The sequence below is a fragment of the Centropristis striata genome, chromosome 1 (assembly GCF_030273125.1).
Source record: "Centropristis striata isolate RG_2023a ecotype Rhode Island chromosome 1, C.striata_1.0, whole genome shotgun sequence".
NCBI classification, from domain to species: Eukaryota; Metazoa; Chordata; class Actinopteri; order Perciformes; family Serranidae; genus Centropristis; species Centropristis striata.
In genome coordinates, this window is record NC_081517.1 from 21,894,678 (window position 1) to 21,915,482 (window position 20,805).

The 20,805-nt window shown below is 39.9% G+C and overlaps 1 protein-coding gene across 3 annotated transcripts in view; it reads left to right on the forward strand.

Annotated features, from left to right (window-relative positions):
* tmem176 (transmembrane protein 176) overlaps positions 1–20,294 on the forward strand; it is a 46,628-nt gene extending 26,334 nt beyond the window's left edge. For 2 of the 3 annotated variants that reach the window (XM_059334715.1, XM_059334706.1), the window contains exons 3-7: positions 5,459–5,569; positions 7,206–7,262; positions 10,105–10,251; positions 11,837–11,953; positions 18,655–20,294. In XM_059334715.1, coding sequence (XP_059190698.1) covers positions 5,459–5,569; positions 7,206–7,262; positions 10,105–10,251; positions 11,837–11,953; positions 18,655–18,705 — 483 coding nt within the window. In that variant the 3' untranslated portion in view covers positions 18,706–20,294. The remainder of the gene's footprint in view (positions 1–5,458; positions 5,570–7,205; positions 7,263–10,104; positions 10,252–11,836; positions 11,954–18,654) is intronic. The other variant, XM_059334723.1, reaches the window with a different exon arrangement.
* The last annotated feature ends 511 nt before the right edge of the window (positions 20,295–20,805 follow it).

Below are 20,805 nucleotides of genomic sequence, written 5' to 3' on the forward strand. Positions count from 1 at the left end.
TTTTTGGTGCGTCTGGTCATGATATATGTATGCACCAAATTGCATGTCTCTACGACATTCCTGTGCGAGGGGCTGAATTTTCTTGACTTTCAAGGGGGCGCTGTTGAGTCATTTTGCCACGCCCATTCCCGGGACCACTAGAATATGTAAATTTCAGCGGAGATTTATGTATATTCCAAAAATGGTGAGTTTTTGAATATGATAAAGCCCCCAAAAAGGCGATTCCAATTCCAGGATAATAATAATAAGAATAGACGGACCAATTACAATAGGGTCCTCGCACCGTTAGTGCTCGGTCCCTAATAATAACTAGGACTGCAAGCAGTACTGAACGGGCCCTCGCAGAGTGGAGCCGTCGGGGGAGGGCACGTCGGGGGAGGGCACGTCGGGCGCGGCGATGTGGGCTCAGTCCCTATGCGTCCCAAATGGCGTGTCTCCTACCACTGTGCTTGTGGTAGGTGTAAGACATGTTACTTCCTGTAGCCAGCAGGGGGCGCTATGACTGTGTGTCACGATTGACACGTGGGTGTGTCCTGGGCTGGACCCTAATCACGTGTGTGAAATTTGGGACAGATTGGACAATTTATGGGCAAGTTATACAGTCTTGTGTGTTATGGCGAGACGCCATATTTTGCCGCCATGCCACGCCCACATAGTGTGACCGTCGGTAAAGATTTATACAACGTTTGATCCCAAAGGCCTTGTGATGGTACTGACCAAGTTTGAAGTCCATGGGGTGAAATCTGTCTGAGGAGTTATGTAAAGTATGCAACGTGGTCATTTTATGAAAGGGGGCGTGGATAAAGCATAAGGGGCGGGGCTTTCTGAAAGATTGTTATGTAGAAGTGTTAAGGGCTGGACTCTGATGAAGCATGAGAAGTTTGGACCAGATGGGACAAAGAATGGAGAAGTTATAACAATCTCGTGTTTTATGGCGAGACGCCATATTTGGCCGCCATGCCACGCCCACATAGTGTGACCGTCGGTAAAGCTTTATACAACTTTTGATCCCAAAGGCCTTGTGATGGTACTGACCAAGTTTGAAGTCAATTGGATAAAATCTGTAGGAGGAGTTCGTTAAAGTATGCGACCTGGAAATGGCCAAAAACGATGACAAGTGCGATAGTCAATCCAAGATGGCGGACTTCCTGTTGGGTTTGAGGTATGGGTCCAAGAGGCTTTTTGGTGCGTCTCCACATGAAGCACGTGTGTACCAAATTTCGTATCTCTACGTGAAACCTACTGCTGGGGCTAGGCGTTAAAGTTGTTACTTCCTGTTGCCATAGGGGGGCGCTATGACTGTGTGTCAATATTTACATGTGGGTGTGTTCAGGGCTGGACCCTCATCACCTGTGAGAAAATTGGGACAGATGGGACAATGTACGGGCAAGTTATACTGTCTGGTGTGTTATGGCGAGACGCCATATTTTGCCGCCATGCCACGCCCACATTGTGTGACAGGCGGTAAAGATTTATACAACTTTTGATCCCAAAGCCCTTGTGATGGTACTGACCAAGTTTGGAGTAAATCGGATGAAATCTGTCGGAGGAGTTCGTTAAAGTATGCAACGTGGTCATTTTATGAAAGGGGGCGTGGATTAAGTATAAGGGGCGGGGCTTTATGAAATATTGTTATTTAGAAGTGTTAAGGGCTGGACTCTAATGAAGCACTAGAAGTTTGGACCAGATGGGACAAAGAATGGAGAAGTTATAACAATCTCGTGTTTTATGGCGAGACGCCATATTTTGCCGCCATGCCACGCCCACATAGTGTGACCGTCGGTAAAGCTTTATACAACTTTTGATCCCAAAGTCGTTGTGATGGTACTGACCAAGTTTGAAGTCAATTGGATAAAATCTGTAGGAGGAGTTCATTAAAGTATGCGACCTGGAAATGGCGAAAAACGATGACAAGTGCAATATTCAATCCAAGATGGCCGACTTCCTGTACGTTTTCGGGTATGGGTTCTTGAGGCTTTTTGGTGCGTCTTCCCATGATACACATATGTACCAACTTTCGTGTGTCTACGTGAAAAAAACCTATATTGTGAGGATGTTTTGAAAAGTTTGAGGGGGCGCTAGTGAGTCATTTTGCAAGGTCCATTCCCGCGAATACCAGAATACGTACATTTCAAATCTGATTTATGTATATTCCAAATATGGGGAGTTTTTGAATATGATAAAGGCCTCAAATAAGCGATTTACTTTCCCTAAAAATAATAATAATAAACGGACCAATTTCAATAGGGTCCTCGCACCATTAGTGCTCGGTCCCTAATAAAAAACGGATCAATTACAATAGGGTCCTTGCACCGTTAGTGCTCGGTCCCTAAATAGACGGACCAATTACAATAGGGTCCTCGCACCGTTAGTGCTCGGTCCCTAATAATAAAAAACGGACCAATTTCAATAGGGTCCTCGCACCGTTAGTGCTCGGTCCCTAATAATAATTCCTTCAATTACAATAGGGTCCTCGCACCATCGGTGCTCGGTCCCTAATAATAGACGGACCAATTTCAATAGGGTCCTCGCACCGTTAGTGCTCGGTCCCTAACTAGGCCTGTAAACAGGACTGAACGGGACCGAGCCGAGTGGAGCCGTCGGGGGAGGCCAAGTCGGCGGAGGCCACGTAGGGCGCAGCGCTGTGGGCTCAGTCCCTATGCGTACCAAATGGCGTGTCTCCTACCATTGTGCTCGGGGTAGGTGTAAAACATGTTACTTGCTGTTGTCAGCAGGGGGCGCTATGACTGGGTGTCAATATAGACACGTGGGTGTAGTCAGGGCAGGAGCCAAATCATGTGTGTGAAATTTGGGACCGATTGGACAATGTATGGTCAAGTTATAAATTCTGGTGTGTCATGGCAAGACACCATATTTTGGCACCATGCCACGGCCACATAATGTGACCATTGGTAAAGCTTTCAATAACTTTTGATCCCAAAGGCCTTGTGATGGTACTGACCAAGTTTGCAGTTGATCGGGTAAAATCTGTAGGAGGAGTTCGTTAAAGTATGCGAGGTAGAAATGGGCAAAAACGCTGACTATTGTGATATTCAAACCAAGATGGCAGACTTCCTGTTGGGTTTGATGTATGGCTCCAAGAGGCTTTTTGGTGCGTCTCCACATGATTCATATGTGTACCAAATTTTGTGTCTCTATGTGAAAGCCAGTGCTCGGGCTAGGTGTAAAACATGTTACTTCCTGTAGGCAACGGGGGGCGCTATGACAGTTTGTCAATATTGAGAAGTGGGTGTGTTCAGGGCTGGACCCTCTTCAAGTGTGAGAAATTTGGGACAGATTGGACAATGTATGGTCAAGTTATCCAGTCTGGTGTTTGATGGCGAGACGCCATATTTTGCCGCCATGTCACGGCCACATAGTGTGAAGGTCAGTAAAGGTGTTGATAAGTTGTGTTCCCCAAGGCCTTGTTATGGTACTGACCAAGTTTGAAGTCAATGGGATTAAATCTGTTGGAGGAGTTATGTAAAGTATGCAACGTGGTCATTTTATGAAAGGGGGCGTGGATTAAGCATAAGGGGCGGGGCTTTATGAAATATTGTTATGTAGAAGTGTCAAGGTCTGGACTCTGATGAAGCATGAGAAGTTTGGAGCAAATGGGACAAAGTATGTAAAAGTTATAAAGATCTGTTGTTTTTTGGCGAGACGCCATATTTTGCCGCAATGCCATGGCCACATAGTGTGAGCGGCGGTAAAGCTTTCAATAACTTTTGATCCCAATGCCCTTGTGATGCTACTGACCAAGTTTGAAGTCAATTGGGTAAAATCTGTAGGAGGAGTTCGTTAAAGTATGCGTGGTGGAAATGGGGAAAATGCCACATTCGATCCAAGATGGCTGACTTCCTGTACGTTTTAGAGAATAGCTTCCCCAGACTTTTTGGTGTGTCTTCCCATGATACACGTATGTACCAAATTTCGTGTGTCTACGACAAAGCAGTGTGAAATAATGACATTTAGGGGGCGCTAGTGAGTCATTTTGCCACGCCCATTCCCGCGAACACTAGAATACGTAAATTTCACGTGAGATTGACATTTATTCCAAATATGGTGAGTTTTTGAATATGATAAAGCTTCCAAATTAGCGATTCATTTTTGGGAAGGACAGACCAATAACAATAGGGGCCTCGCACTGGTAGTGCTCGGTCCCTAATAACAATAAAAAGTATACACTGTATCTTTCAAAGTCTAACCAAGGATTGTCTCCACAAGGTTCTCATCCCATTACCAACTCACATTTTCCAGAATGTTACAATATCCTTTATTAATTTGCATCAAATGTGTTTTTTTCAACGTTCGTCTTATAACATGATATTTTGGAAAAAACATCTGTGATCCCCATTGCCTTTGGCAAAATATGTTTTATAATCAGTTAACTCTTTGATGCTCAACATAGGTCTAAAGTGACCCGACTAAGTTTTTATATTCTATATCTTTGCAATTTATTCAATCATTCAGTATTCCAGGTTTTCCTCAATCAACTTGTTTTTGATCATCATACATCCTAATTTTTTGTTTTCATTTCTTACTTTTTGAATAAAAGCCCTTTTTTATCACTACACTTCTAATGCACAAGGTCATTTTTGACCCATGTGTGTAAACTTTAAGTAATAATACAAAAAATATTTTTCTTCATAAGTTATGAAAGGAAAAATGGATATTATCTGTTGTAATAAAATAATTTAAAAAAAAGATCATGTTGTACATTAGAAGGTGTTTATATGTTGTGACCAATTTAAAACCTGACAAAGAAGACACAAATATTAACTATCCTATTTTCTTAAATTGGTGTTTTTTCCGATTGAAATTATTATTTGGTGGCTCTAATGAGTCTCAAATGTTAAAATATGTGATTTTCCAATATAATCTGGTGGTTCTAACAACTCTTTTGAAGTTAAACCTTTAAAAGAACACAAAAATAGCTACACATATACAGATACACATATACTCAAAATAGTAATAATTTATCACTTTTTGTATCACTACGCTTCTAATATATATATATATATATATATATATATATATATATATATATATATATATATATATGCTATATTTAACCCTTTGATGCACAACATGGGTCAAAAATGACCCGCATTCATTTCCCATGTTATTTTATGCTGATATGTGTTTGAATATCTTATTTTATTTTTATTTCAACAGATCATTATATCCATTTTTCCTTTAATACTTTATTATATATATATATATATATATATAATATGTGTGTGTGTGTGTGTGTGTGTGTAGGTGGGTGTGTGTGTCTTCATCTGCTTTTATGCCTCTCACTTCCTCTGTCTGTCTGAGTTTCTGAGCTAACGGTTTTTTCCTTACACAATTGTCTTTGTCAAATGCCAGCTGGATCCTGGACAACTGTTGTGAAACACAGAGTGTGTGTTTCGCAATATATAACTCTGTGTGTGTGTGTGTGTGTGTGTGCCAGGTGAGTCAGGTGATGCTGGGGCTGCTGGTCATGTCTTACTCCATTCCTCTACACTTCTATGAGGCCACTGAGGTGGTCCGCCTGGGAGTTCCTTGGTGGAGCGGCCTGACAGTGAGTGTGTGTGTGTGTGTGTGTGTGTGTGCTAGGGTTGTCACCATACTAAAATTTTCAACTCGATACCGATACTCAGGAAAATATTCGATACTTTTTCGATTTTCGATACCACCAGGATAAAAACAAAGACCCCAAAATTTAACAGAAATATTTTTATTGACAAGAAAAATGCAACATGTAAAAATTAAAAATTAACAGAACCACAGGTTAAATATTTATAATAAAAAACAGTTGTGCAAAAAGAAACTGGAACTATGATAACAAGCTTCAGGTCTGAGGTAGTGCAAAAAAATAAATAAATACAATAAACAATATCAATTAGAACAATATTTTGAGGTTGTATGCCGTGCACAATATTAGGCAAGCTTGATAAAAAAATAACAATAACTTAACTTAAGTGTTCCTTCCTTGGCTATGCTTTACACACAACAATAAACTAAATTACACTAGCCAAACGTGAACATTACACTGTTGAAATGTTAATGCTGTATTCTTAGCAGCTGCACCTGTTACAAAAAAAGTCTGAAACTGAAAGTGCACAGAATTATTCAATCACACAGTGTTGAGAAAGTGCATTGTCCTCTATTCTGCACTCTAGCTTCTGGGGACTTGGCATCATATTTTCGTTGTTGGTCAAACACAGACAGTAGAGTCGGCTGTGTGTGTTGCTGTTTGGTTGCAGGTCGACTTTTCTCTGCTTCGGTATCGATACTTTTGAAAATGAGTATCGTATCCGGATACAACGTTTTAGTATCGATTATTTTTTGAGAATCGATACTTTCGACAACCCTAGTGCAGTGCAAAAAAAGAAAAGTTGGGTGAACTCAAAATTTCAAGGCAACAAACTTCGATAAAATTTTAAGTTGGACAATTAAACTAAATATTTTAAGTTTTGTTTTTGAGTTTGCTCAACTCTGAATTCCGATTCTTGTCAACTCAACTGTAAGTTGTACTAACTTATAATTTTACGTTGTAGGCTAAAAACTTTTAATCCTTACTTCTGCTAACTTCTGCAATGTGCTGAATTGGCACTATTGTAACGCCGCTATGAAATGTCAGCTAATGTTGCGACCACAATTTTAAGTTAGCATTGATATGCTAATGGCTACTCTTGTAGCTGTGACAAGCAGCGTCGCTAGCATCAGTTAGCCACTAGCATCAGTTAGCCGCTAGCTTTCACTAATGAAGTTCACCGCTTTCCCGCATTTCACAACAAAGAAATAAGAGTTAGCAGAACTAATTGTCCCTTGTTGTGAACCTCAACTTAAAGATATAAGTAACAACAACTCACAAACTTGTTTTTGAGCATACAACTGGCTTCCTTTGTTGTGCTAACTTACATTATTGCCCTAAATGTCAATAATTTATATTTCCAAGTTTTACCAACTTAAATCACTGTTTTAGGCCAAAAAATACAAGTTGGCTTTTTTGCAGTGTGTGTGCCTTAATCTACTTAATCCTGTGTTTTCATTTAGATTTCTACTGATAACTCTTAAAAGAAAAGAACAATCATAACATGAGCATTGAAAGGTTTTGTCAAGCTGAGCACAGAGACCTTCCTATTGTGATATTGTGTAATGTTCCTCTGTGATCTCTGTGATGACTCTCTTCCTGTCTCCCTGTGTGCTCCCAGTTCATAACAGCAGGAACTGTCGCTATCATCTTGGACAAACACAGCACCATCAAGATTGTAAGTCTATAGGTCAATACATACACATGACACTGTCTACATGCATTGTTAATAAACACACTGTCTCCAACTGAGTCACAAGCCCCCTGGGTTTTCCTGGGTTTCCTAGACTTCCTGAGCGATTAAACATGCTGTTGTGTCTCATTGTTAACATAATAAATCATGGACATGGACATTTTTCAAGACACAACAGCTCAACCAGGAACTCTTCGCACAGATATAAGCCACCAAACATCCCTACACTGCAACAACAACAAAAAAGTTTTTAAATGTCTAAAAACCAGATAAAAACACTGAATCTGAGGGAAACGATCTTGCTGCATGGACAGATAATTCCACTTGACAAGATTTCTTAAATTAAGATTATTAAATCTAGAAATAACTCGTAAAACAAGATAAACAAGCAGTACTGAACGGGCCCTCGCAGAGTGGAGCCGTCGGAGGAGGGCACGTCGGGGGAGGCCACATCGGGTGCGGCAATGTGGGCTCAGTCCCTATGCGTCCCAAATGGCGTGTCTCCTACCACTGTGCTCAGGGTAGGTGTAAAACATAATTCTTGCTGTAGCCAGCAGGGGGCGCTATGACTGTGTGTAACTATTGACACCTGGGTGTGTCCCGGGCTGGACCCTAATCACGTGTGTGAAATTTGGGACAGATTGGACAATGTATGGTCAAGTTATGCAGTCTCGTCTGTTATGGCGAGATGCCATATTTTGGCGGCATGCCACGCCCACATAGTGTGACCGTCGGTAAAGCTTTCAATAACTTTTGATCCCAAAGGCCTTGTGATGGTACTGACCAAGTTTGAAGTCCATGGGGTGAAATCTGTAGGAGGAGTTCGTTAAAGTATGCAACCTGGAAATGGCCAAAAACGATGACAAGTGCGATATTCAAACCAAGACGGCGGACTTCCTGTTGGGTTTGAGGTATGGGTCCAAGAGGCTTTTTGGTGCGTCTCCACATGATTCATATGTGTACCAAATTTTGTGTCTCTACGTGAAACCTAATGCTGGGGCTAGGCGTTAAAGTTGTTACTTCCTGTTGCCAGCAGGGGGCACTATGACTGTGTGTCAATATTGACATGTGGGGATGTTCATGGCTGGACCCTTATCACGTGTAAGAATTTTGGGCCAGATGAGACAATGTATGGTGAAGTTATACAGTCCCATGTTTCATGGCGAGACGCCATATTTTGCCGGCATGCCACGCCCACATAGTGTGACCGTCGGTAAAGCTTTCAATAACTTTTGATCCCAAAGGCCTTGTGATGCTACTGACCAAGTTTGAAGTAAATCGGGTGAAATTTGTAGGAGAAGTTCGTTAAAGTATGCGGCATGGAAATGGGCAAAAACAGCAGGACATGCCATTTTCGATCCAAGATGGCCGACTTCCTGTACGTTTTAGGGTATGGGTTCTTGAGACTTTTTGGTGCGTCTTGCCATGATACATGTATGTAGAAAATTTCGTGCCGATACGACATTCCTGTGCGAGGGGCTGAATTTTCTTGACTTTCAAGGGGGCGCTGTTGAGTCATTTTGCCACGGCCATTCCCGCGATCACTAGAATATGTAAATTTCAGCGGAGATTTATGTATATTCCAAAAATGGTGAGTTTTTGAATATGATAAAGCCCCCAAAAAGGCGATTTACTTTTGGGGGGAAAAAAAATAATAAACAGACCAATTTCAATAGGGTCCTCGCACCGTTAGTGCTCGGTCCCTAATTAAAGCTGCAAGCAGCGATTAATTGGTCAGAGCAGAGTGTACTGACAATTATTTGTTTCTTACCAAGATTTTTTTTTTTAAACGGTAACACTTACAATAACCAACTATGTGATATTTATAGATGGTTTATAGACCAATTATTAACCATTTAAAAAGTGCTATACATATTTCATCTTTAAATGTTTTCAACCAATTTCTTAAAGGTATATGAATCATTTCAAAATCATTAACATACTTAATATGGTGTTAAAAATGCTAAAATGAGTGCAACTAAAACTATTAATAAACTTTTAATTATAATTTGATTGTTTGTTAATGGTAAAGTAACTATAAACTTACATTAATATACAAACTATTAGTCATTTATAAATGATTTAGTTATTTAAACATTAATAAATTATGTATTTACCATTTACCATTCTATTTTAAGCGTTCAACATACTTATTTCTAGATTTAATAATCTTAATTCAAGAAATCTTGTCAAGTGAAATTATCTGTCCATGCAGCGAGATCATTTCCCTCAGATTTACTGTTTTTATCTTGTTTTTAGACACACCTCTTTTGCAGTGTAATGCTCTCGACAGTTTCTTATTATTTCTTATTTTTAGACTTTTTCTTACCTCTGTGCATTCTTCGTAAGGTATGTTTGTAATGAATCCACCATATTCAAAATCCTTTATTTTGATTTCTAATCATTTGATGGGTAAATCATTCCAGCCTATTTGTAAATGTTGAGGGTGTAAAATAAAATCTCCAAACAATAATTTCTAATAAGGGCCGTATTTTGATTTTCAACTTCTTTTTTTCCACATTCCAAACCAGAGAGGATTTCCAGTGAAGCCAGCAGATGTGTATTTTTTTGACAAAAGCAAGTTTTAACCTATCACCAAGTTTATTGTATCTAAACCAACCTTTTCATTACTTTTGTACATTCATTCCCTATAGTAACTCCCATGGTGCTTTCCCAGAAATTGACACACTGTTTAGTTGGGGTATTATTTTGTTGGGTTCAGGAAATACTTTTCAAAGAAGAGTTGCTTTGATCTATTAAAGGATGAATCATATTTTCTTTCCCTGTAATATTTAAAAAGATGGCATATTTTGTGTATGTTTTTCAGCTGCAGGTGTGTTTGATCGCGAGTATTGTGTCCGCTGTGCTATCAGTGGTGGCTTTGATCATCTACTCTATAGACATCGACAAACATCCTGGGGTTCCTTGTTCCAAGACAGTGCATGGCAACTGTTTTCATAAATACTATGCCACGGTTAGTATCAACTTCATTTTATGTCAACATGCTGTTATTCTAACAACATAACTACATGCCTGAGATATTACCAATGTACAGTTGCAAGAAAAAGTATGTGAACCCTTTGAAATTATTGAAAATGAAAATGATAAATTAATGCAGAAAACTAGGTAATTTCAGAGGGTTCACATACTTTTTCTTGCAACTGTAGCAGGCAGTAGGTCTTGTGGGTGATGCAATTTTTGTTGTACATGTGCTACAGCACACTGGCTCTGTGAAACAAAGAGTGACTCTTTACTTTCATCATCAGCCCTTTTCATACATAATGTAGAACTAAATTGAACCAGTGAACATTCATATTCATCATATTCTTTTGCACATACTTATATATTATAATATTATTATATTATTAATAGTATATTTAATACTATTCTGTGCCTGTTTTTATATGAACATGTGCATCTCTTTCAGTTTCAACCTAGTTGCCACCTAGACGGCTGATATTATAAATTGTGTGTGATTCCTTGCAGAATCAATTGCTCAAAATCACAGCACACTGATCAATAAATTCATGATAATAAAATGTAGTGTATGGGTTAGATGATGTAATTGAATCTGTATAGTCAAGTTTACATACATTATCAACAGTCTAGTTTTTAGCAGAAAACATGTTTAATCAGATACAATCAAAACATCAAATCAAAATTGAGTTATAACTAAAAATGAACTCTTCTATATCTGTTTTATCTTGTGACAAAATTTTAGATATCAATTTTGCCTTATTTCAGAGAAATAATTATATAAAAACCACAAAATCCAACTTAAAACCAAGCAGTGATTGCACTTACCACTGTCTGCTTTGGATATATATACTAATTTAAACATAAAAATAATAGAAATTATGAGTTTATTTGAAAGGGAAATTATTATCTAGATAGTGATGAAGTAAAAAAGTGAGATAAAATGACATCAAGACTAAAATATAACATTTCTTCATAATATTAAGTCTAAAATTCACGAGAATTTTAGACTTAATATTATATAATTTGTACAAGTTGTATTTACACTTTTAAATACTCTTATAACAATATCAATTTGAAAATGTTTATTCACTGAAAACAAAATATAAAAGCTGAAAGAAGACAACAACATTGTTGTTGCTGCACTCTGTTTATCATTACTATTAGAACCTTTTGAAGCAATGCATTTTTGGGGTCAATGGTCAAATAAATCATGATTTTTAAAAATTACATCATTAAAACATGTAGAAATGAGTGTCATATCACTTTAAATTAAATTTAATCAACTTTAAAGCAGTTTTTCTCAGTTTAACCTTTTGTGTAGTTACTGCAGACTTAGACTTTGTAGGGCAGAGTAGAACAATGTGTTTTTTCTTGAAACATTGTGATTTTTTTTTAAATTTTATTTTCACTTTAATTTCATTCTTATTAAATTCTGACTTTATTCTAGTAATATTACAACTTTATTCTGAACTTCTCTGAGCCCTCTCCACACACACACACTGTTGAAATGGACCCGGTTTGACCTGACAGTGAGTCTGTCTGCTCTGTGTTTGTTAACTGCTGTGTGTCCTTTACAACAGCACCTGAGCAGAGGTTTGAAGTCTTCCCTTCTCGTCTTCACCCTGGCCCAGGCAGTCATCTCTGCCGTTGTCTGCTTTCTTCTCTTCAGGCAGAGACGCAGCTTTGGACAATATGCTGTAAGACTCCAACACTTTATCTTAATTAGCAAAGCCTTGATTAAAACTACATCACTAATATGCTTGCCTTTCATAAAAACTGATCAATCAGTGTGGTCCACATTTGTGATGAAGAGGGATTTCCCTACGTATCCAAATTCTCCAATAAAACCCGCATCAGCCTGCCTTTAAAAGCTTTGAACCCACCTCAGAGAAAGTCGTCAGCCAGTGCTCACAGTGGGGAATTTTTGTTTTTATACTATTGTGTTACCTTGAAATAGTTCAACTACAATCCAAATCTGTGAAGACCTTCCAGATTACACCACAAGGATGCATTATTAACAAAGCACACTGACACTTACACTATGTTTAGTGCAAAATCCCAAAGTTAATGCATTTATGCATAGTTTCTTCTTAAACTATAAATAGCCGACATTACAACATGGCTAGAAGTTACATGACTCAACTTAAGTAAATTCAAGCTAGTCAAGCTACTGTGTGGAAGTAAGAAGATTAAGACTAAGATTCAGTTTATGCACACACACACACACACACACACACACACTGAAATAGCGGGCAGTGAATCTGTCCTCTGCTTTTAAACCACCTTTACACTGGTGTGCAAAGAATGCTGGGCCAGGGCCTGGCCTAATGCTAAATATACCTTCTCCATGTGACTTTAAAAACACAACAGGCCTTGGCTTTGTGCACTTCAATGTTAGAAGTCTCCTCCCAAAAATGGACACGCTGAAATTATGGGTTGATACAACAAATATGGATATTATGGTCCTATCTGAAACAAGGTTAAAAGCATCAATACAAGATAATATGATTGCTATTGATGGATACAATATCTTTAGAGCGGATTGATATGCTCTGTGACATTGTCTATTAGTAAACCCAAACAATTTGAATTGCTGGCTGTGAAAGTGAATTTATCATAAGACTCATATTTCACAGTTGTTGGCTGCTATAGACCACCATCTACCACAAAAGAGACCATCTCCTCTCTCTCTGATGTGGTGTCTAACCTAAAGGACTCGGAACTAATTCTAATGAGCGACCTATATTGGGATTGGCTCTCTCCCGTTTCTGATCATTTTAAAGATCTATGTAATTCTCTTTAGCAACTTATTGATGCTCCAACAAGAATCAACATGAGAGATCAAAGTAAATATACACTATTGAACATTATTCTTACAAATATGGCTCATAAATATTCATCAACAGCTGTATTTTGCAATGATATCAATGATAAAGATGTTTAAACATTTTGATATGCAGGTTTTCCACCATGATTTATATGCATGCAGTTTGGAAAATGTTTTCCTGATATCGAAAATACCTGTGAATATTTTATTAAAGCCTCTTCAGCAATTTGTAATAAACATTCCCCGCTAAAGAAATTCAGGATCAAGGGGGGAAATAATCCATGGCACCCCGAAGAATTGGCTCTTAAAATCAGAAAGAAATGCCTCATGGGTCAAAGCTCGAGCCACAAATTCTGCTGCTGACTGGATTACCTTCAGAACCTGAAGAAATAAATGTACAAGTATGACCATAAAATCCAAATCAGATTATTATCTAAAAACTATCTGAAAGTCATTGTCCTGTTCAAACTCATCTTCTGGTCTCATCATATTTATGCAAACTTTACTGAATTGAATAACAAAAATGATATAATTGAGCACTTAAGCACTTTGTATCTTCTGGCTGCACACTAAATCAGGTTCTCATTACCCAATCTGCAGAGCTATGACATCTCAGGATGGGTCATCAGAAACCTCCTTTGTGTTTAAGATTAAGATTATGATTAATTACTTTTTAATTAATCCTACAATGGGGAAATTCAACCTCTGCATTTAACCCATCCTTTTTTACACACAAGTGAACACACCATGCAAGGAGCAGTGGGCAGCACATTACTGTGCCCGGGCAGCTGTGCAGGGGGGTTATGTGCCTTGCTCAAGGGCACTTCAGTCCTTGACCCGTCAGTACCGGGATTCGAACCGACGACTCTCCAGTTACAAGTCAGATTCCTAAACTCTAGGCCCATTTTAGGAGACGACGTCTGTACTGCTCTAAAATCCATCGATCCAAAAAAGTCTCCAGGACCAGATGGTCTTGAACCCATTGCTAAACCTATAACGTACATTTTCAACTGCAGTCTGAAATCAAATTCAATGCCTAAAATATGGAAAGCAGCCTATGTGCTTCCTTTATTAGAGGGTGGAGATCCTTCAGATCTGAACAATTACCACCCTATCTCCAAGCTTTCTACCCTGGCCAAAATACTGAAAACTCAAGTAAACACCCAACTAAAACATTTTTTTCTGGATCATAATTTACATTTACATTTACATTTAGTCATTTAGCAGACGCTTTTATCCAAAGCGACTTACAGGAAGAGTAAAAAGTAAACAATCAAGGTATAGTGCAATAAGAGCTATTAGTGCTAGTGACAATTCTTTGAGGAGTAGACTTATCATGTGGTCTAGGAGAGAAGATGCTCTCTGAAGAGCTGGGTCTTCAGGAGTTTTTTAAAGGTAGAGAGGGACGCCCCTGCTCTGGTAGGAACTGGTAGTGTGTTCCACCAGCGGGGAACAAGAAGTGCAAAGAGTCTGGATTGCCTTGGACCAACGGGGGGCAGAGCCAGGCGCCGTTCATTGGAAGAGCGCAGCGGTCGTGAGGTAGCATATGTCTGAATCAGGGCGTTCAGGTAGGTAGGAGCAGTACCGGAGACAACTTTGTGGGCCAGCATTAGAGATTTGAATTTGATGCAGGCTGCAACAGGTAGCCAGTGGAGCTCAATGAGCAGCGGAGTGACATGTGACCTTTTAGGCTGGTTGTAGACCAGGCGCGCCGCCGCGTTCTGGATCATCTGAAGCGGTTTTACTGAGCAGGCTGGCAGGCCTGTCAGGAGGGCATTACAGTAGTCAAGTTTTGAGATGACAACAGCCTGTGTCAGGAGTTGAGTGGCATGTTGAGTTAGGTAAGGTCTGATTTTTCTGATGTTGTAAAGTGCAAAGCGGCATGACCGGGTAACAGAGGCGACATGACTGGAAAAGGTGAGTTGGTCATCAATCATCACCCCTAAGTTTCGCACCACCTTGGTGGGTGAAAGACACAGGGAGTCAATCTTGATGTTGATGTTGTGGTGTATTGTGGGTTTAGCAGGGAGGACCAGCAGTTCAGTTTTTGAAAGGTTCAGCTGGAGGTGATGTGCCTTCATCCAAGTGGCTATGTCAGAGAGGCAGTCAGAGACCCGAGCAGAGACCGATGGGTCATCAGGAGGAAATGACAGATAGAGCTGAGTGTCATCTGCATAGCAGTGATAGGAAAAGCCATGTGAGCGGATAACCTCACCCAGAGAGGTGGTGTAGATAGCGAATAGCAGGGGTCCCAGCACTGAGCCCTGGGGAACCCCTGTGGTGAGGCAAGACAAAGTAGACAACTGTCCATGCCAGTATACACTGAATGAGCGTCCTTTGAGGTAGGAATCAAACCAGGACAGAGCCAAGCCAGAGATGCCCATTTTAGAGAGAGTAGAGAGGAGGATGCCATGGTTAACTGTGTCAAATGCAGCTGACAAGTCAAGCAGAATGAGAACTGAGGACTTTGCTGCTGTTCTTGCTTCTTTTAAGGCTTCTGTCACAGACAACAGAGCAGTTTCAGTTGAGTGACCGCTTTTGAAACCAGATTGATTTGGATCAAGAAGATTGTTCTGTAGGAGGAATTCTGAAAGTTGCTTAGCGACCGCCCGTTCAATAGTTTTAGATAAGAATGGAAGAAGTGAGACAGGACGATAGTTCTCGACTTCAGCAGGGTTGAGGGAGGGTTTCTTGAGAAGAGGTGTTACCCAAGCTGCTTTGAATGCAGTGGGAAAAGTGCCGGAGGACAGTGAGGCGTTAATCACATGTGTGACAGCTGGCGTGATGGTTGGGCTAATGGACTGAAGAAGGTTTGTTGGTATAGGGTCCAACGAGCATGTAGTAGGACGGCTACATGTCAACAGTTTGGATACCTCACTCTCAGAGAGGGGTGTAAAGCCAGAAAATGAGGTGCTAGCAACTGATTCAGTGCCGCCCAGCTGAGATACAGAAAGACAAGTAGTAGGACTTCTACATGTCACAGTATTAGGAGTCGGGTGGGGGTCAGAGAATTGGCTGCTAATTGCTGCAACTTTGCTTGTAAAGAAGGATGCAAATGTGTCTGCGGTGAGGCAGGTAGGAGGAGGAGGAGGCGGAGGTTTGAGTAGTGATTTGAAGGTGGAAAAGAGTTTCCGGGTGTCAGTGACACTGTTTACTGTTGTAAAAAGCAGTCTTTGCATCGGTGATGCTGCCTGAGAATGAGGACAATAGTGTCTGATAGTTTATGAGATCGTCTGGAAGTTTGGTTTTGAGCCATTTTCTTTCAGCAGCTCTGAGCTTGGTACGCTGTGATCGAAGGGTATCAGTCAACCATGGGTGGGATTGGTTGGGTCGAGCAGGCCTTGTAGATAAAGGACATAGCCTGTTCAGACATGAGTTCAGAGTAGAGCAGAGTGAGTCAGTGGCATCATTAGCCTTCAGAGAGGAGAATGTGCTGAGTGGAGGTAGGGCAGAGGCAACAATAGAGGAGAAGTGGGCTGGGGATAAGTTCCGGAGGTTGCGGCGGAACGTAACCATTGGTGCAGGAGCAGAGGGTTGCTCTGGTAGAGTGACATTAAACTGGATAAAAAAGTGATCTGACAGGTGGAGAGGCGTTACCACCAGTGCATCTGTGGCACAGTTACGGATGAGAATTAAGTCAAGGTTCTTGCCAGCTTTGTGAGTAGGAGGACTTTGGACCAGCTGGAGGTCTAATGAATGAATTAACTTCATGAAGTTATTAGAGTCTGGACTGTCGAAGTGGATGTTCATGTCGCCCAGGACAAGCAACGGACAGTCATGATCAGGTATGGAAGAGAGCAGGGTATCTAGCTCATCAGTGAAGCCACCCAGCTGGCCTGGTGGACGGTAAATGACCACAACGTAGGCTTTAACAGGCGCAGTTACTGTTATGGCATGGTATTCGAAAGTGTCATATCTGATGGAATGTAGCAGAGGAGTGAATTTCCATTTATTGGAGATTAGCAGGCCAGTCCCACCTCCACGCCCAGCAGGACGGGGGGTGTGGGAGAGGGTGTAATTAGTGGAGAGAGCAGCAGGGGTGGCTGTGTTCTCAGGTTTGATCCAGGTCTCAGTGAGAGCAAGGAGCTGAAGAGAAGGTGGTTTGTGTAAGCCGTAATAAAATCGCTTTTGTTTACTGCGGATTGGCAGTTCCACAGGCCCATGGAAAAGGAAGTGACAGTGTGTGAGGACTGTTTGAGAGGCCGAAGGTTAGATAGGTTTCTGCACCTTTTGGGCAGTTTTCTGCGTGGACCGGAGACAACAACAGGAATAGAGTGGCACATATTGTAAGACTGGGAGGGAATAGGACTGGTTCCCTTTACTTGGTTAACTTGCACAGGTAAACTTGCTTGTCTTAGCCTCGTCCGTCTTACCCAAGGACGGCTGCCGCTGCCGCTTTAGCAAACGGCCCTGTTATTATACTGTGATTGGAATTGAATGCGGCTGTTCTCGCATTAAGGCTGATTGTGACAAGCGTAGACCGCCCTCTGCCAGAGCTGTGAATGGTTGGAATTTCCAATTGAAGTGCAAAGTTGCTCACACCTGGGGGTTGTTACCAACCCTAGATGGCCACTTAATTGCTCACTTGCCCTCACAGAGATGAATTCTCAGAATTCAGAAAGGAATGCAGATTTTAGGCTGATCACAGCAAATATTCAGAGAGATTCAGACCATATAATAATAATATAATAATATTCTAACAGATAAACAATCGGGCTTCAGAGCTTAGCACAGTACAGTTACAGCATTTACATTGGTATTACATGATATTGTCAATGCCTTGGACAAAAAGCAACATTGTGCTGCTTTATTTGTAGATCTATCAAAAGCATTTGACTCTGTGGACCATGAACTAATGCTAAATAGATAAAGTGATATTGGAGTAAGGCTCCCAGCTTTAAAATGGTTAAAAAAAACTACCTAACAGAGCACACACAATGTGTTTTTATTGATGGCCTCAAATCAGTACTGTAATCAATACAGTAAAGTGTTTACAAATCCTGTCATTTACTGTCTTCTTCTTTCATAAACATTCTGCAAAGCTGCTCTGACATGGCTTGGTCACTTTTTGTATTGAGTGTTCAAAATTCATGCCCAACAAATGAAAAATGAAGAACATCATCACAAACATTAATTTACATGTATGATCAATACAATAATCTGTTGATTGTAAAAGAAAAAGGAAAAAAAGTCGATTTGACCCATTCAAAGTGATGTAGTTTGTGTTCTTCCATCAGTTGTCAGTGTTTTTTATGACACTGTGACTGACTAAATGTTTCTGTTGGAAGACAACGTGTGTCAGTGCTTTGGTAGATTTGGTCAACTGTCTTAGTGCATTATTTTATATTGAAGTGTGTGTCTGTGTTTAGTTACACAGTTACAATGTTTGGGGAATTGTGTGTTTCAGGTGTGATGTGCGTTTCTGAAAAAGTTTTTAAGGTTCTGACAAACGGGTCATAGCGGTTGTAAAAACTGTAAATCTGAACTGAGTGCATCATGAGCAGAGAACCTTCTGATATGAAAAGAAAAATGATGTCCAAAGGTCTGACTTTCTCTTTCTCTCTTTGACAGTCTCTCATGGAAGCCCCCTCTCCAGCTCTCATACCCCCTGAACTGAACTGATCAGTCATTGGACCCGTAGTCATTGAGGAGATGGACCACTTTTTATTAAGACCTCTTTCACAGAGATGACTGATACATGTTCTATGTGTTTTGACTTTGTCTTTCTGCTTTGATTCTGAAAAAGTAATCTGAGAACCGCCACCACTCTGAATAATGTATGGGCAGTGTACCACTATGTGTGACCACAATCTTCTTGATATCTATTTTTACTGTGCAAATTCTGTTTTTTAATTGGCCGCAGGTCCAAACTGCTGATGTGCTTTGTGGTTTCATGATGGCACCAGAGATTGAGGGAAGATGGAACAAAATACACATGAATAGACACACTGTAAAAAAGGTGTGTCTAAAAACAAGATAAAAACACTAAATCTGAGGGAAATGATCTTACTGCATGGACAGGTAATTTCACTTGACAAGATTTCTTAAATTAAAATTGTTAAATCTAGAAATAAGCATGTTGTACGCTTAAAATAAGAAATTAACTCTTAAAACAAGATGAATTAAAGCTGCAAGCAGCGATGAACTGAAGTTAGAAATGTTATAGTTTATCTTGTTTTAAGAGTGAAGTGAAATTATCTGTCCATGCAGCAAGATCATTTCCCTCAGATTTAGTGTTTTTATCTTTTTTTTTTACACCTTTTTTGCAGTGCAAAGAGTTTGTTTCCTCCTGTGGTAAAACACTTGGTAAGACACCTTTGTGGCCATGAAATATGATAATGTATCCTGATGTAGCACTCTGTAGCATACAGTGCAGTCATGTGTGTAGGGAGTAGGGGGCATTTCTGTGGCTGCTGACTTACAGTGCACGTGGGGCACACATGGAGACAGAGCAGGAGCAATTCAATTTCCAATTCAATTTTTCTATTTCATTTATGGAGCGCAGAATCGCAAATTTGCATCAGATAGTTGTACTGAGTGTACAGGGTACGACACCCTCTGTCCTTTGACCCTCACAGAAAAGGGACGAACCTCCCAAAGCCTTCCAACTTTCCAGATTATTCTGTTTCATAATTACAAAACGTTTTCTTGTTTTTTTGCTCATTTTTGTAGAGATCTTTGTATCACAAAAAATATGCATTATTGTGTGTAAAATTTTGGTATTAAATATATTATATTGCTTAGTTTAAACCGACCTTCACTGTTGTTAAACTGAAGAATTCACTGTTTGTTTCAAGCTGTCCCCAGGTTGGTCTAAACAGGGCTTGTGTCTATGTTATCAATGTTATTCTAAACATCTTTCTCTGTCTGAGAAATGCTTTTGCATTAAATACAATACCAGAAAAAAGGTGCTCAGACTAACTCTTGCATCACAGACTGTTGTTGATGGAATGGTTAATTCTCCTTGTACAAGTTAATAATACACTGTAAGCCATTGGAGTATGATAGCTTTGATTTTCTCCGAGTCAAGCATCTGCAATTTACAATCAATCTACAATCATGTGCACTGTTTTTGTTTACAGTGTTATAGAATAAATGTTCCTTATTTTGTACTTACTCTTTGATGTAGTTTTGTTTATTTTAAACAAAATAAAACTGTATGTACTAACATATGAATTAAACCTGTGGCCCAGTGAGATGCATTTTGTGAAACACAATGGCCCTCATTTATCAAACGAGCGTACGTCAGAAAGTGTGCGTAAAGTGGGCGTAAGATGATTTCTACGTAAGCCTCGGCATTTATCAATTTGGACGTGAGCGGAAGGTACGATCAGATCTCACGTCTGCTCTCAGCTCGTGTACGCAAATCTGAGTTATCGTGAAGTCACACGTCTGAGTCGGAGAATTGATCTTAGACTATAGTATCGATGCCTGGAGCTGATAAAACTCTGGTGTTTTGACTTTTTAATAGTGACAAAGCAAAACATGTTTACACTACATAATTTATCATTAAAACATAATCCAAAAATAAATAAACCCTGCGATCGTGAAATTCTTTAAACAGAATACCAGCCGAGGATATTAAATGTTGTTGCCTTCTGCTGTTTACTGTTATCCAGCTCCGACACCTGAGCGTCAGAATCGCCCGAATAGAAACATTTCCAATCAGTGCTGTCACACGCTTTTCCTGCTTTTTTTGCCTATTTCCATGCCGCATACTTC